Below are 16,816 nucleotides of genomic sequence, written 5' to 3' on the forward strand. Positions count from 1 at the left end.
AGGTCGTTAGGAACGATGCATGGAATGTCACTTTTGGGAAACAAGTGGCGAAAAGATTTAAAGAAAAAAAACTGGTTTAAGGGAAATTTCAGTTATTTCTGTCAAAATCATAAGCGGTCGAGTACTGTAAATACAGTACACCGGCGGAATCAAGGATTTGTTGACTCCACAACCCGGAACTGACGGCAACATGAATCTCCGTTGCGATTGGTCGATAAGAGAATTCAGACATTGAAAAATAAGGACTTTTTAAAAATTTTATTTCCAAACTGCACATAAATCAATTCTTAATTTCCAAACTCCACAGAAATTCTTGTTGAATTCTATTTGATTTTTCTCAGTAAATTATAGAAAGTGTCTTTGTTTTGTAAATACTGACAATGTTCGATAAAATTATATACATGCAAGGCTAGATGTGGAATGCGCGCTATGGGGCTAAATGGGGTGGCCGTTGTCACTTCTCGGCCATTTTGTAATATTCAATTTATTCGAGCTGGCGCAAACTACCCATCTAGTGCTTTATACGGTATCTCTTTGTGTTTATCCACCTGCGTTGACAAAACATTTGCTACAAAACCTAAAAGCGGCGCGAACGTAAATACAATGCGATTGGTCGATAAGGGACACGCAACGTTAAAAGAAGGTTATTGGCTAAAAAAAAACCCGCAACTGCCTAGCATTCTTGCCAGCCTTTTAGCATTCCATTCGCCTCAAAATATCAATGCAATTGAGCCAAGGGGCCTTCATGGAGCACGCCGAGGTAAATATTTACATTTTAATCCTTGAAACGTATTGTTATTAAGTGTCGTAAACGTAAACTTGTCCTCGTGTGGGTCCATCTGTCTCCTCAGGTTAGCTTCATGTGTTGAGGAGCGTCGTGCCATGCAGAGAAGACACAGTAGCAACACGGATGGCATGCCCCCAGAAAGGTCAGCAAAGATGCCTTTTCTGCCCTTTTTCGACTGTCTTTGTAGCCCACTGGACCAATTGTGGAAACTCTCTGAGAGTGGTCTTGTTTTTATGGCTCTGGCTTACGTATAAGGTTTCAAATGGGGTAAATAATGAATGACTTGTATGCCTATTGTTTACCTACTGATGCAAATGTGTGGCTAGCCGCTAGAGGCTTGCTACATTGGCCTTGGAAGCTAGAACATTTCACCAATCCATATTGAAACTAGACGGCTGTAGTCTAAAGACTCACAAAATCATTTTTTTTTCTGTCAATGGATTGAAACCACTGAGTTTTCATGTCAAAATGCTTCCCAGTCTGAAAATCTCAGATGGATTTTACTTGTCCGTGACTTCCGCGTTGCCATGGAAACTTGTCAGATAGTCAATAATGTGGCCCAGTCAGATCCGATTTGGACACTCGCTGGCCTAAAACGTTTCTGAATTCCACCTTCCATTTTCCCGTTCAGGAGCCGAAGCCAAACGGTGGGATCGGAGAGCGTTCCGGGCGAGGGCGGCGGCGCATTCGATTGCATGAAAGCCGAGTCGCCCACGTCGCCCCAACAGCTCTTTTCGGGCCTGGTGGGCGTCCCGTCCGGCGCCGTGTCTTCCGCCCAGTTCCAGGCGGCCACCTTAGTGCTGGGCTCGCACCCGGATGTCTTCATCCAGATGACGACGCTGACCCGGGAAGAAGGCGGCCTCCGTCGCCCCGAGGGCGGAGCCTTCCTGCCCCGTCCTCCGCCCCACCTTCAGCACTTCCGCCAGCTGCCACCGCCGCAGCACAGGACCCCCTCTCTTCTCCAGCAGGCGGCGGTGGCGGCGGCCGGCTCGGAGAGGCACCATCACGGCCCCAGGGAGGAGGCGGCGGCGGCTCAGGAAGAGGCGTCCGCCCCGGCCCCCGCCCTCTCCGAGTTGAAGGCGCTGGTGTCGTGGCTGCAGAGGGGCTTCCCCTTCATTCTCATCCTGCTGGCCAAAATCTGCTTCCAGCATAAGCTCGGTATGTAAAAATGGGAAAATCAGGAAAATCTATCTATTCTCTTCATTTGAATTTGATCCTAAAACGGAAAGTCGGCACTCATGATTGACTTTCTCAGGCCGCACAAAATGAGGCGACGGGCCACAGTTGGCCCCCGGGCCGCCACTTTGACACCCGTGCCCTAACCGTTCAGAAAAACAAAATAGAAAAACTAGACATTTTTTAAGTTGTGTCGATGTATACGTTTGAAAGTTGCTGTTAGTTTTGTGCTCACTTGGGGAACTCTTTGGGGAACATCAGTGCTTTTTGATGGTCTCTCTTTGTCACCAAACCATGTTCCACCATGTTCTCTGCCTGTAGGTATCGCGCTGGCCGTGGGCATGGCCAGCACCTTTGCCTACGCCAATACCACCTTCAAGCATCAGGTGTCGTTGCGGGTGAGCTACACACTTAAGAAAAATAACATTTGTCAGGCTTTTGTTGACATTAGAGCAAGTCAACAATACTCCATTTGTGTGTTTTTAGGAGGAGCGCTCCATGTTGGTGGCCCTTTGGATCGCCACCTTCCTCTCGGGGAACGTGGCCTACGTTTACTACGCCTTCCGCCAAGAGGAGCTGCACAACAGGTAGCCAATGTCGTCGGCGCCATCATTTTCATCACATCATTTAGTTTTTGTTTATCACGTCAGCCATTTTGTGTCATTTCTTTTGGCAGAGCTCCCCTCTGGTTTTTGTGTCGTGAGTATTTCATTTTTGTTTTGTTTTGCCTTCTTTCTTCTCATTTGTCCTACCGCCGCTAGGTTCTTACGCGTGTGGTGTGGAAAAATATGCTGTTTATTTGTTTTGTTTGCTTCCAGCTTGATGTTTTCCAGGCTCAACCTGAACACGTTTGACTTTTTCGACCTGATGTGGGCGGTGGGCATCAACGACTTTGTCCTCAAGTTCGTCACCATCGGGCTGAAAAGCTTTGTTCTCTTTCTACCCGCCATCTTTGTGGCTTTCAAGTCCAGGGTGAGAATTTTTTTCATTCTATCCAAATATGCCAAACATGAAACATGAGACCACACTTTTCGTTGTTTTTGTTGTTGTATAAAACCCCGTCACTGCCTAAAATTTTCCTCATGAATACATTACAATGAAAATAATTGTCAATTTCATTTTCCTGAACTAAAATGATCAAACATTAGAGCATGGTGTCAAAGTGGTGGCCCGGGGGCCGAATCTGGCCCACCCCCTCATTTTGTGCGGTCCAAGTTTTCGGATCAAATTCAAATGAAGAGTATAAATATTGAATTTCCTGGTTCTCCCCCTTTTAAATCAATAATTGTCATTTTTTAATCAATTTTTATCTGTTTTTAGGTCAAAATATTATTTTGTAAAATCTAAAAATATATATAAAAAAATCTCAAATAAACATTGTTTTAGATCTATAAAAATAACTAAATATTCAGGGATTTTACTCCAGTTCTTTTAATCCACTTATAAAACAATATCTAAATATTCTAACTAAAATGCTCATTTAAAGCTATATTCCAATTTGAACTCCCTTTTTTTAGATGACACATTAAAGCTGTTCCACTAAATAAGACAAAAACGTGAGAAAACACACAAAAAAGAGGAAACTTTGTAGTTTTCTTTTGCATAATAACCATTGTTGACAACTGACAGTAGAAGTGAGCACAGCAATTATGATTCACCTTCTAAAAGTGTTTGACATCCCACAAATATTTCTTTCAATGCTTCCTTAGTTGTGATTTGTGAATGGAACATGTGTGGGAGGACTTTTTTTGCTGACCTCATTAGGACACAAAGTCATCCCTTATTACTATTATTATTATTTTTCCACGGTTCAAAATCCCTCAATCATGTTAAATAAAAATATAGCAATCCAAAGGCTGCACAAAAACTAAAAAAAAAAATGCGCTAAACACAAAATTCCTACATTTTTACTTAAAACATTTATAAATTCAAAAGACAGGAAAAGGAGCCGCATTTCCCTAGAAAATGAGTTAAGGCATTAAAAAATAAAATGCCGTATTTTCCGGACTATAAGTCGCACTTTTTTGTTGGTAATTTGGCCAAGCCTGCAACTGTGCAATGAATTATTTATATATTAATGATGTATTATGATTGACATTTGAAGGGCAAGTTGTATCTGCTGATCGAAGAGCTGAGTCAGCTGTTTCGCGCTTTGGTTCCCATCCAGCTGTGGTACAAGTACATCATGGGACAAGAACCCTCGGCCAGCTACTTCCTGGGAGCTGCACTCATCATCATCTACAGCCTTTGCAAGGTGCCTCCATTTTTACTTTTACATTTACTATGACATCCGTACCCCTCCTTTTTTCGTAACTTGAATATTTCGTAAGCAGACCTCTACTTTATATGTAAATATATCCGTCATTCGTTCCACCGTCCTCCAAAAACGACCAATTGAACCCTTTAAAAATGACCAGTGTCCCAATTTTGTATGTTAGATGCAAGAAACAGACCAAAATGAAAGAAAATTATAAGAAAATGAGGATGAGACGGCTTTTTTTGGGCGTCAGATTTAGTCCTTCCGACCGGACGTCGGGTCACTGTCACGAGAGAAAACAAACAGGACGAGTCATCGTCAAAAACATCTGCTATTTGAACAAATAGCACGGGGGAATGATTCGGATAAATGCGTCATTTTTTAAATGGGCCGTCATTCCTTTTTTTTTTTTTTTTTAATCTCGAAAGGCCTCCTTTCACTTACAATTTATTACCGCAGTGTGCCGGAATTTATATTGCATCTAGTGTTCAAACTGGGAAGTACAACAATTTAGGCTCCACTCAAGATTATTGTGTAGGCCCTCTTCAATGATATTTTCTGCAGGCCGGTAAAAACTAGGTGGCAATTTGGACACACCCACTCGCACAATTTCCCTTTTGTCTTTTTGGGGGGGTGCATGGTACTGCCTTAAAGTGGGAATCAAGTTTTGTTGATGCTGCCACCTACAGACTGCGCATGGACAGTACAACACATTAGTAGTGGCATGCATTTTGTACACCAAAACTCCAATGGGGCCGTGCATCAACTTCAGTTTAAAAATTCTGTCTTGAGATTACTTGAACAACTCTTACTGCCTTCTCTTATTTTGAAAGGAGGCTGCTTAATTCCTGTTTTTGTGTGTGTCGTTGGCAGTCGTTTGACATCTGCAGCCGTGCGTCGGCGCTACGCAAAGCGCTGCTCCTTCTTTGTCGCCCTCAGGTGAGTAAAGCCTATGTTACAATTTTACTCGCAGCCCTTTCCTAAATATGAGCATTTGATTTTTTCAAGATGTACATTTTGTGCTATTTTGGGGGCAAAACACATAAAAAGTAGTTTTTCTTCTATTGTCTTGTATAGAAATGCCCTTAATTGTTCACTTTAATGAGGATTATTGTGTCCAATCATCCACTAAAATAGTTATAAATTAAAAAATGTGGATATTTGGCACAATTATTTATTTGGTGAAGATTTGTTCAGATTTATTAGGTCCAAATTTGATGTTTTTTTTTAAATGGGGAATTTGCCATACAAAAATTCACACTTGAAACCAAGACAGGTTTTGAATGATTCCGCCAGATGACTTTTTTTTTTTGGCGACCATTCACAGAGTTACGGCACGCGGGCCGGGAGCCAGCAGTGCAGCGAGGCCGGCGACGTGTGCGCCATTTGCCAGGCAGCCTTCCGCGAGCCCGTGCTTCTCTCGTGTCGGGTGAGGGGGTCAGAGGTCAAAAGAGTTGGGCTGCATTTTTGGATTCCTCTATTAACTCAGACTTTGGCCTTCCTCGCCAGCACGTCTTCTGCGAGGAGTGCCTGAGCTCCTGGTTGGACCGGGAGAGAGCGTGCCCGCTGTGTCGCGTCAACGTGGTGGAGAATCTCCGATGCTGGAAGGACGGCACCACCTCCGCTCATTTTCAGATCTACTGAACCGGAATGGTGACTAAATACTCCTCTAAACAAAGTATAAAGATTACAAGAAATATCTTCTATTACAAATCGTGGCGTGATTGCCGCAAACAAGCAAAAAGAGTGTAAAGAAATGCTGTAATGTCATGAAATAGCAAAGTTGTAATACAAAGACAATCTCACGATTTGTTAATAAAGTAGCCACAGAAAAATAAATATTGCCACAATGTCATGAAAATAACATCCCTTGAAAAAGTCTCAATTGGAAGAGGATTAAAAACTAATTTGCTTTATTAAAAAAGGTTATTGCATGCATAGGTTCATGTAAAATACCTACATTGTTTAAAAATAATAAAATACCCTTTTGCTGAACTTTAAAAACAAATCAATATTTTTTTTGGGTGAACTGCGTTGATGGTGGATGGTGTTTAAGAAAAAAAAACAATTTAAGATGGCTTTTATAATTTATGTTCCGATTTGTAGCGATCATCTCCGTCGGACACTTAATGAAGACGTTTAAAATAAAAAGTTGGGGTTCGATATAAATATATATTTTGTTTACTGTATTATGATCGATGACAAACTCAAATCGTTGGTAGGAACCATTCTCCCCAGGCCGTGTTCCCCAACGGCCAATTTCCCGTTGGAGAACTAAATTGTTTGCACTATTCCTCCTTACTCGTGACATTTTCTTCAGTTTTGACGTTTGGGCTCAAAATGTTAACTTTTTTATTTCAAACTTTTTAACGCAATGGGTGAGGGGGAGCTTGCTGACTTCAGGGAGCGTTGGAAACGCGAGTTGGGTGGTGAAAAAGACGAGCGGCGTCGGCCGAGTCCGCCGCTCGGCTCCGCTGCCTCCTCCAGTCCAGGTGGAAGTCAGTCCAAATGCGAGCATGGCAGCGGCGTGGACGAGCCCGGCTACGTGTCCATTGCCAGGGGCTTGTTGGGTGGCAGGACGAGCCCCCTTTTGGAGAGGCTGGAGGAAGAGAGGAACAAAAGGAAGCAGAAATACCGAGACGATACCGCCGCCTGCAGGGAATCCCTTCAGCACCCTCGGAGAAAAGTCAAGAAAGAAGAGCAGCTGCTGGATCAACTCATCGTCGACCTGGTTAGCTCAATCTATCCTTTTGCTTAGTGTTGGACGATAAATACCGTCAAAACGAGAGGAAAGTTTGTCTCGACGTCCTGTGTGTCGATGGCCATTTTTGCCATAACTAGGTCTGTTTTTGCAATGTACATTTTGTCCAGCAGATGGCGCGGATTTTCGCTTACTGGCTAACACGGATAGCCTTTCGCATTCCGTAGTCTGTAGTTCAAGTTAATTCTTTTAGTCAGTATATACAAGTACAATGATAAAAAGAAGTGAGGTAAAAAAAAGTGACATAAAAGGGGTCAAAGATATTTTCCTTCCATATTACACAGCACTTTATTGACTGAAGAAGTCTATTTTCTTTTCTTTTTCAATGCAGAATGAGACCAACGAGATCCCCTTTTTTGACATGGAGTTGCCGTACGAATTGGCCCTGAAGATATTCCAATACCTGAACCGCAGCGACCTGGGCCGATGTGCGCAGGTGAGTCGCCGGAAATGGCTAACAAGTCGCGGCCAAACATTCATTGTTTTAAAATGAATTTCTGGCCGGCAGGTGAGCAGAGTTTGGCGAATTTTGGCCGAGGACCAGGTGCTGTGGTTCAGACTGTGCGCGGCCGAGGGCTTCCGGCGCGACGCCGCCATCTCCGACTCCCCCTCCTGGAAGGCCGCCCTGCGAGACTCTCGCGTGGAAGCCGCCGAAATGCGGGGCAATTGGAAGGTGAGTCACGGTGGTCATTGCTACCATCTAAAATGGTCCGGCACACAACTAGAGTCTGACGCCCCTGGGCTAAATTCCTTTTGAGATTTCAAATTTTGGGTAAAATGTTGAATGGTGTGCGGTTTGTGTGCAGAATCGCATCGGGCGCATGAGCCAGCTGCACTTTGAGCTGGGAAAGGTGTTGTGCCACGTCAGCTCCTGCGACAACTACGTCCTCGCCGGGTGAGCACAAAACAACCATTTTCTTTCCGACTAATAATCGGACCCTTTGTAAAAAAAACATTGTGTTTCTACTTTGCCCGCCAGGTATTCTTCGGGCGACGTCCGTCTTTGGGACACGCGTCATTGGGACCTGCCGTCTTCTTACCTTCTTTCCAACCACTTGTCGGCGCTCAGCCAGCCCAGGCCGCACGTCACGCACGTGCGGGTGGCCGGCCAAGTGGCGGCCGCCGCCTACCGAGACGGTACGCTGCGACTTTTGCGCAAGGTGGACTCCGTCCGACGATCTCGGCCTGGACATTTTGCTCTTCCGTGCTGACCACTCGGTGGCCGTCGCAGGTTGCGTGGACGTGTGGAGCACCCGGGTGGGCGGTGAACCCATTTACCACCAGCGCTCGGCGGGAGTCCACGCGGGGTTAAGCCTCAGCCCGGACGGTTCCGTCCTGGCGTCCGCCGTCGACCGCGACGTCCGACTGGACGGCGCCGACGAGCACGGCGCGTGGAGGCCGCTCTCCCAGACCTGCCTTCCCCAGCCCGTACGTATTTTCGAGGAAAACAAGACACTGGCGTCTAGAACAAGGGTGTCAAAGGTTGGTTTGCGGGCCGCTTTAACGTCAACTCGATTTGATGTTGGCTGGACCATTTTAGATAGAATGGAACGTTTTTTTATAAATGGATTAAATGAACTGGATTAAAAGCCCTGAATATTCAGTTTTTATAGATCTAAAACAATGTTTATTTGAGCTTTTTTATATATATTTTTTTAGATTTTACAAAACTATTTTTCAACCTAAAACACGGAAAAAAATGATTAAAAAAAGGACAATGATTGATTTAAAAGGGGCAAAATCAGGAAATGTAATATACATCTACATCTATCATTTGATCCTAAAACAGAACGTCGGCACTTTTTCGGGCCGCACAAAATGATCCGGTGGGCCAGATTTGGCCCCCGGGCCGCCACTTTGACACCTATGGTCTAGAAATAAAAAAAAACACGTCCGGTGATGATTTACATCTGCATTTTCCTTCCTTCAGGTCCAAAGTTTGTTGTCGTTGCCCGGCGTTGGCGGGCGGCGAGCGCTGACGGCGGCGTCGGCCGGGGACTCGGTGTACCTGCTGGACGAAGAGACCCGCGGAGAGCCCGGGACGCCCCTCCACTCGGTGTACGCCCAGCCCGTCACTTGCTTGGATGCCTCGGAGCGGCGCCTGGCCGTGGGGGTGGCGCACGGCGGCTGGGCTCTGCGCGACGGCGGCAACAAGGTGAGGCCATCGATTGCCGACGACCTTCCCGTCAGAAATAATGACCGTAACGCCGTTCCGCGCCATTCAATTCCCGCTTTCCCAGAGGGCGGGGTGCTAAACGCGCCTCTTTCCTTTTGCAGATCCACGTGTACGACGTAGAGACGGGCAAGGCGCTGACGCGTGTCGGAGACGCCTCGGGCGACTTCACTTGCGTGCACTTGGACGACGCCGACGCCCCCCACACGCTTCTGTGCGGGAACAAAGACAGGAGGTGTGCCGCCATTTTCAATTCATTTCAATGCCTTTATTTTCCTTAGAAAAGTACAATGACATTTAAGGCTTTACCATACAGTGCACGAATAATAAGTAGTCAACATAAGCTAGTGATCAACATTGATGAATCATCAAAACATGAATAAATGGTCACATGAATAAATATTCAGGTATGAATGTTCATTTTCAAAATTCAATTTCAATGTTTTTACATCTTTGAAATTCAATTCCAAGGTTTTTTCAATTTTCAAATTTCAATTTATGATTTTCAATTTCAATGTTTTTCAATGTTGAAAATTGAATTTCAATGATTTTCAATTTCAATGTTTTTCAATGTTCACTTTTTTTTCAACTTTCAAAATTGAATTTCCAGTTTTATCAATTAATCTAACCCAAAAGTGACTAAAGTGATTAGTAGCCTATCAAATTTTAGTGTCCTTGAGTCTCCTTTGTTTTGAGTGGAGAAAGTGCAACTTTTTTTGTCCGGGCTGCCTGTTGTCGTAAATCATTTGGCCGGCCCAGCGAGCAACATTCTGATCTTGAAGTCAAGACTTTATTTGGAAGTCGAAACAAAGTCCCCCGTGACGTCTTGGCACTGCGTGGTCGGGGAAATCAATCTGTCCTTTGATGGTTTTTCCCGGCTTGCACGTTGCAAAGACGCCGCTCCAGCGCATGTCAAAGCCCTCCATTGTTGTGGCAAAAGCCCTCCGAGGGCGTTCGATCGTGAAGAACGCATTCCCGGCGTGAATCTCGCCAAGAAGGAGCGGTCGTAAAATAGCTCTTTGGCTAGAGACGAGAACAAACTGTATATTATGTTAGCATGGCGTCATCATAACTTGGGTGCTTGAATTCAATGCATAACGTGCCTTGTTATTTTTCCTCAAATTTGCTCTCCTCTTTTTTCAGGGTGCGTGCCTTCGACCTGCGATCGGGCTCGTGCGTGGCGTCCTTGTACGCCCACCACTTGGGCGTGACGGCGGTCCGTGGCGACGACTGGAAGGTGGTGAGCGGCGGCGGCGAGGGCCTGGTCTGCGTGTGGGAGTGGAGGATGGGAAGCAAGCTGTGGGAGATGCACCACAGGTATGGATGGCCACGATTTGGCCACGATTTGGCCACGATTTGGCCACGATTTGGCCACGATTTGGCCACAATTTGACCACGATTTGGCCACGATTTAGCCACGCCTCTCCCGACCGCTCTCGTGACCGCCTCGCCCCCCGCAGGCATCCCGTCAGGTACATCCGCTTGGACGGCCGCACGCTGCTGACGGCCAACGTCCCCGACGACAAGACGCCCCGCGGGGCCTGCATCACCGACGACGACCTCACGGCTCATCGCAGGTAGCGCCGCCCTCAACTTTTTTTTTATCCCTGCCCTCAACTTGAGATGTCCCTTTTAAGTGGCACTTTCACCTGTGTTTCCACATTCGTTCCATTGTAAATGTGGTCAAAGAGTTTTGAAAAATCCCTATTTCACAAATGTTCGATTGTCACCTCTAAACTAACTGATGAAAATCTAAAGTTTCGACAATGCGTTCTGCAGGCACCGGGGAGCCATCTGCCACTACGACTTCTGGGAGGAGTCCCGGGCCAGCGACGCCGTCCTTCCCATCTGCAGGTCCGACTACGACCAGTCCGACGGCTACAACTACAACATCGCCCTGGCCGTGCCCTACGACCGCCTCAGGTGACCCCGTCCGTGGAAACTCCGCCCTCACAGCAACCGGCGCGGCTGTTCCGCTAGCTAGCCGTGACTTTAGCTAAAGGACTTCACGCTTCGTCGACGGCATTTTTGGAACTTACTTTTTTTTTCATTTGTATTCTTGAAAAGCAACCCGTTTAGAAAAAAACCCACACATTTAACACATATTTAACATATTAGGACACTAAAAACATGCTCTTTAGGTCATAGCATTATAACCCCACCCAAATAATATAGCATGTAAAAAAGAGACTAGCCATTTAGGGAAAAAATGGTTTACAAAAAACAAAACTTGACTTTATTGGCTGTTGCGTAGCTAACAAAGCGCTATGGGGTCGACGTCGAGCCGGCTTTTCCGCAGCGCACGGTGCTGGTGTCCACGTCTAGAAAGCGGATGTGCATGCGCGACTCCATCTCCAGCCCGTTTAGAATCTGTGTGGCCAAAAAAGAGAAACCAAAACATTCAGACCGTATTAGCTACCCGTCAAATCATGACTGGAGACCGACAACTACAAAAATGGTGGCCAAACCTGTTCAAAATGCTCAAAAGTAATCCCCTCGTAGAACTCGTCCGGCGCCTGAGTGCTCACACCAAAAAAAAAAAACAGCCCATTCATTTTTGAATGGTACGCATCAACCCGTCGTTTTTGAGAGAGTTTGCGGTCGCTCACCATGTGCGGCACGTTGGTGCTGGCCACTTCCAACATGGCGGCGTCGGCGATGGCCTTGGCCGCCTCGTGCCCGATGGCGCCGCTTTTGGACAGCAGCTCCTCCACCACCTGCGCACAAAAAAGAGCCGCTATTACAACCACTTCAATTTGAATTCTGGTGGAGAATTTAGAGCGTAGTACCGTAGTACCCGTAGGAGAAAAAAACAGAGCAGGCAAAAAAACATAAGTTGCATGCCCTGCCAAATGTTGGAAAAAACCCAAATGCGACTTATGGTCCAGAAAATACGGTACTCGCAATATTTCTCGCCCCCATCGTTGGCTATCATCCTATTTTTTTTTTCTTTTTTTTGTGGTTACCTTCCTGTACTCGACGAGCGTGATGGTGCCGTCGTTGTCCGTGTCGTGCATGTTGAACAAAACTGCGGAGAAAAGAAAGTTTGCGCTAAATGAGCCCACTCTGGCTTCACTCGAGGCCCGAAAATGTCCAAAAAGGGCGGCTACGGTGGCCCGGCCACTCACAGCGAAGCTTCTGCCTTCGCACGGCGCACCGTTCGTCTTCTCCGCTTTTGTGGCGGGGGGGCCGGAAGTGGCTCATGACCATCAGGAAGTGGCCCAAGTCCAGTTCCTCCAAGCGGCCCGACTCTCCCTCTTGTTGATTCCTGGGAAATTGCAGGCAGGGCCAATCCAACCATTAGTTTATCTTTACTATGAAAGGGGAACATCAGCAAAAGTAATATACATCTATAGTCTTCATTTGAATTTGATCCTAAAAGAGAAAGTCACCACTCATGATTGACTTTCTTGGGCCGCACAAAATGATGCAGCGGTCCACATTTGGCCCCCGGGCCGCCACTTTGACACCTGCGGTCCAGATGATCCACTCACCTTTTGTCAAAGAAGGCGTCGATGATTTGCTTCTTGATGGGATTTTTAGCTAGCGTGGGAATGCTCTCCAAATGAGCTCTGCTGCAGACATCATAGTTGGACACAAGCGAGCTTTTCAAAGTAAAAGTTGCAACTTATTACCTGATGGTCTCCCCATTTGCGCTGAGTTCTCGGAATCGGTGATGGAGGTTTTTGATTTGTTCTGCCGAAACTGACAACCAAGACACGAAAAAAAAGAAAACACAAACATGGCGTCAATGGCGGGTGTGGCTTCTATTAAAAAAAGAAAAATGCAAGTCCAGGCAATGAGGAAGTTTAAAGTCCATTAAAAGAGCACAAACAACAATAGGTTCACCTTTGAATCAAAATGTCCAATAACTTTTGTCTCAAGAAAGCAAGCAAAAAAATTTCATTGCAAGATGTGTATTGTTAGCTGTTTTCATTTTAGAAATCCGACAATATTTGCATATTTCAAATGCCCCAAAAATGTACATTTAAAGCTTTCTTTTCACTGTTCAAAAGTAGTCCCTGTCTCATGAAAACATATAATCTTTTTTTTTTTCAAAGAAAAGTAAAACCAACTCAGTGTTTTTGTCGTGGTTAAATTTTCATTTCTACACTCAATTTAAAAGTACACGAGAGAAATGCTTTTGAAATATTAAACGCCCCAAAAATATTCGTTGAACAATAAACTGCAAGCCATTATTGACTGAAAGAACAGTAAATGAATGACATTTTTAAATCACTACAACGTCTTAAGAACAGCTTTTTTTTTAATCCATCAAATGAAATCACTTAAAATCCACATGTGCAAGGCTCAAGCATCCATCCATCCATCCAATCCAAGTTCAGGTTTACGTACATCCCGTCTTTTGGGCCAATTGGTGGTAGTAATGCTGTTGCTCGGGACGCGCCTGCCACGACCCCATGGCCCCTCCAGAGAATGCCAACGGAACTTTGGGGGCTCGTATACTCGGACAAGACACACACCCCCTTCGCCAAGTCCCTCCCTTCGTCCTTCCCTCCCTCATGGTCCCAAGTCCATTTCATTGACAAGACTAAATTAAAAAAAAAAGTTAATGTGAGCATTCAGTTCATTTCCTCACAGGCAGTATTTTAATACCGTTGCACAAATATGACCCCCCACATCCCCGACTGAAGAAAAGTGTAGAAACAGGCACCTTTTTAATATACATAAGCATCAGTTTTAATGTTAAAATATTGAACATTTAGACTGAGAGAAACATATCTATAAATAGATATGAAATAATTTTGAATGACCTTGTTTAGTATTTAAGCAAAAGACGACCTGATTGCGTTACACCGCCGAAGAAGAAAAAGGCGGAAGTGGTTTTAACGTCATTTCCACACGTCACCAACAATAGTGTCGAGTCGAGACGACGAAGGCTACTTCGCCAATATGTTGGAAAGTGAAGTGAGGGAGCACCTGGATGAGGTCGCCGATGAAATATGCGACATGATTGAAAAAACCATCGCGTCCTACGAGGACGAACTCATTCGAGCGAGACGGGAGAATGAGCGACAACGACGACAACTTGAAGCGGTTGCTCGGGTTCACCCGACGGTGTGGCGCATCCCAGGTGTCTTATGCTTAAACCATTTTATTATTATTACACGGGGACGCACAATAATAAAAGTGGCTCAAGTGGAAAGGGCGATTTGGCTCTCGTTTATATGTAGGCGCTGTCTAGTGGGCTGCTTCTCAAAGTACGCATGCGTACTCGGGACTTGCTCAAACTACGCTTGCGCATGTTGCACACGCATAAACCTTTTTTTCCCCCCAAAAAATTAGCTATCCCAACATCACATGCGAATGAAATTTGAATAGTCGTCAACGTGTCTGAGTAGGGGGAAAACACATAACTTTATCATAATGTTGTTGGCTATTTACTATGCAAAGTAGTCAAATATAGAAACCTTAAACGTATTTTTTTTAAAATGTTACTCGAGGGTTGGAGGATTCTTACCATATCACCACTGTACAGTACAAAATAATCACATAAAGAAACCTTTAACTTGTTCATAGAAAACTGAAATAATGCTGCACATATATTGTAGGATTCCCGTCATTTATTCCGCCGGTGTTTTACAGGCTTCCAGCAGATGATCGGTCGCCCGCCACGTCCGGGGGGCGCCGCAAACTCTGAGCCACCGCAGTCTTCCGACGTTCCGGAAAAGGAAAACCATCCTCAACCTATCGTCACCATCAAGGAAGAAGAAGAAGAAGAAGAAGAAGAAGAAACTGTCGTCGCCATGAACGAAGCCGGCCAATGGCCAGGAGCGCCCGAGACGCCGCAGCGGCCGGAAGGCGGCGGGGACCCGGACGAACCACCGAGTAACCAGGCGGGTGACGGATCGGATGCGGGACAACCCTCCACTGGCGACAAACCGTTTAGCTGCCCGGTGTGCGCCAAAAAATTTGGCCGCAAGAATCACGTGGAGCGCCACATGTGGACGCACACGGGGGAAAAGCGCTGCTCCTGCTCGCTCTGCGGCAAAACCTTCACCTGCCCGGACAATTTAAACGCCCACATGAGAACGCACACCGGAGAAAAACCCTTCGCCTGCTCCGTGTGCGGGGAAAAATTCCGCCGCAGGCGCACCATGCTCGCCCACCGGGCGAGACACGCCAAAGATAAACCTTTCGCCTGTTCCGTTTGCGGCAAAAAGTTTTCCCAGGAGTCGGCCTTGACCGAACACGCCTGCCCCGGCGCCGCTCCCAACGCCGACGGGCCCGAGAGCGCCGCGGACAAGTCCCGGCTGGAATCGGAGAGACGTTTGACCTGCCCGGTTTGCGGGAAAAAGTGCACCCAGAAGTCGCAGATCACCTCGCACATGCGGACGCACACGGGGGAGAAACCTTTCGCCTGCTCGGTTTGCGGCGACCGATTTGCTCACAAGGTGACCTTGATCACGCACATGGCAAAGCACACGGGAGAAAAGCCTTTTCTTTGCGCGCTGTGCCGCCAAAGTTTTGCCTCCAAGTACTTCCTGAACCGGCACCTACGCACGCACAACGTCCAATAAATGTTTCGGTGGCGACACTTGGCGACACTTTTTTCCCCAACCAGCCAAACAAGCCCAACCTAACCCCCCAAAACTTACCCTGGGAACATTGAAAGTGCTTCATTTGAAAAGCCTGTGGGAAAATTCCAAATCCCTCTAAACGCCAAGGTCTACTATTTGACTTTTTCAGGACTATTTACAAACAAACCAACTTGCCACTGACAAAAAACAGCAACTGAAAGACTGCTTCAAATAGTCGGATGTATCGTTACATGGCCATTGTGAATAAAACACTCCATTCTGGAATGGCGTGCTATATTCTGCTGAAATTTATTTTTTACTTTTCACTTTTTTACTTGCCACTACTAACAAAGACTCCTTAATTCAATCATTTTAGCATATTTGTGAGGCCCTGCCGGATGGAATTAGCATCCTCGTGAGAATTTTCAGAAGCGTCAACACAATTATTGTAATATTGGGCCATTTAATATACATTGGGTAAATACTCCAGTCCTTATAAGTATCAAAGTGTGGAGATTACGCTTAACTCTGATCTGAGACTGGCTTATCAGGTAGGTTTACCAACACACAGCCACGCACGACACACTAGTTTTGGTCGGCAATTCATTTTATAGGATATTTTGTCGATATTTAAAAGAAAGATACGATTTCTGAAGAGGCTGAAACATTTCGGACTCCAAAAAAAAAAAACAACCCAATGACATTGATCTGTGTGCCATTCTTCAATATAAAATCATATTAGCAAAGATGCCACCGTTGGATTTGCCTGAAAAGAAAGACCACAGAACGTTGCCATTTGCCCGTGTTTGTTTCAGCTGAAGCCATCATGACTAAGCTTGTGAAACTCACCCTGACGTTGGCCATGTGCGTGCTGGTCTTGGCCGCCACCATGGCCCCCGGCGCCGACGCCTGCGCCGTTTCGATCCCGGGGCCGAGATTGCCGGGTGCCGTCGGCCAACTTGAAACCAGAGGATTGGTGGCGGCCGTTGCCCTGGAAGCCCAGGTGAATGATTACGACGGCCTCCAAAAATAAAAAGAGAAGCCGTGCATACAAATGCTCAAAGCTGAACAATAAAGTTCTTCTTTCATGGTGATACAAACAAGTTGGACTTGGTTCTTG

The 16,816-nt window shown here is 46.0% G+C and overlaps 4 protein-coding genes across 8 annotated transcripts; 3 read left to right on the forward strand and 1 right to left on the reverse strand.

Annotated features, from left to right (window-relative positions):
- Positions 1–496: 496 nt before the first annotated feature.
- On the forward strand, positions 497–6,242 carry rnft2 (ring finger protein, transmembrane 2). 2 transcript variants are annotated; one of them, XM_077714650.1, is made up of 10 exons: positions 497–760; positions 852–929; positions 1,419–1,945; positions 2,285–2,361; positions 2,450–2,550; positions 2,797–2,935; positions 4,068–4,217; positions 5,094–5,159; positions 5,548–5,649; positions 5,730–6,242. In XM_077714650.1, exons 2-10 carry the CDS (start codon positions 883–885, stop codon positions 5,862–5,864), a joined length of 1,344 nt encoding a protein of 447 aa, XP_077570776.1. In that variant the 5' UTR covers positions 497–760; positions 852–882; the 3' UTR covers positions 5,865–6,242. The 2 variants fall into 2 exon arrangements, with proteins under 2 accessions (XP_077570776.1, XP_077570775.1); XM_077714649.1 differs by having other exon boundaries at positions 498–760; positions 2,782–2,935; positions 5,730–6,241.
- Positions 6,243–6,472: 230 nt separating this feature from the next.
- On the forward strand, positions 6,473–13,200 carry fbxw8 (F-box and WD repeat domain containing 8). The gene is made up of 11 exons (XM_077714648.1): positions 6,473–6,951; positions 7,313–7,417; positions 7,490–7,654; positions 7,788–7,876; positions 7,961–8,118; positions 8,213–8,409; positions 8,912–9,136; positions 9,259–9,389; positions 10,298–10,471; positions 10,615–10,731; positions 10,934–13,200. Exons 1-11 carry the CDS (start codon positions 6,595–6,597, stop codon positions 11,079–11,081), a joined length of 1,866 nt encoding a protein of 621 aa, XP_077570774.1. The 5' UTR covers positions 6,473–6,594; the 3' UTR covers positions 11,082–13,200.
- On the reverse strand, positions 11,365–16,781 carry tesca (tescalcin a). 4 transcript variants are annotated; one of them, XM_077714656.1, is made up of 8 exons: positions 16,546–16,781; positions 12,790–12,859; positions 12,649–12,726; positions 12,283–12,422; positions 12,121–12,182; positions 11,764–11,871; positions 11,623–11,670; positions 11,365–11,524 (listed from the first exon to the last, which is right to left on the reverse strand). In XM_077714656.1, exons 4-8 carry the CDS (start codon positions 12,362–12,364, stop codon positions 11,420–11,422), a joined length of 405 nt encoding a protein of 134 aa, XP_077570782.1. In that variant the 5' UTR covers positions 12,365–12,422; positions 12,649–12,726; positions 12,790–12,859; positions 16,546–16,781; the 3' UTR covers positions 11,365–11,419. The 4 variants fall into 4 exon arrangements, with proteins under 4 accessions (XP_077570782.1, XP_077570780.1, XP_077570778.1 ...); XM_077714654.1 differs by lacking the exon at positions 16,546–16,781 and adding an exon at positions 13,511–13,783; XM_077714652.1 differs by lacking the exon at positions 16,546–16,781 and adding an exon at positions 13,511–13,735 and having other exon boundaries at positions 12,649–12,729.
- LOC144195199 (uncharacterized) lies at positions 13,980–15,981 on the forward strand. Its single transcript, XM_077714651.1, has 2 exons — positions 13,980–14,249; positions 14,762–15,981. Exons 1-2 carry the CDS (start codon positions 14,069–14,071, stop codon positions 15,694–15,696), a joined length of 1,116 nt encoding a protein of 371 aa, XP_077570777.1. The 5' UTR covers positions 13,980–14,068; the 3' UTR covers positions 15,697–15,981.
- Positions 16,782–16,816: the final 35 nt, after the last annotated feature.

Source organism: Stigmatopora nigra, chromosome 4, assembly GCF_051989575.1.
Source record: "Stigmatopora nigra isolate UIUO_SnigA chromosome 4, RoL_Snig_1.1, whole genome shotgun sequence".
Classification (NCBI taxonomy): Eukaryota; Metazoa; Chordata; class Actinopteri; order Syngnathiformes; family Syngnathidae; genus Stigmatopora; species Stigmatopora nigra.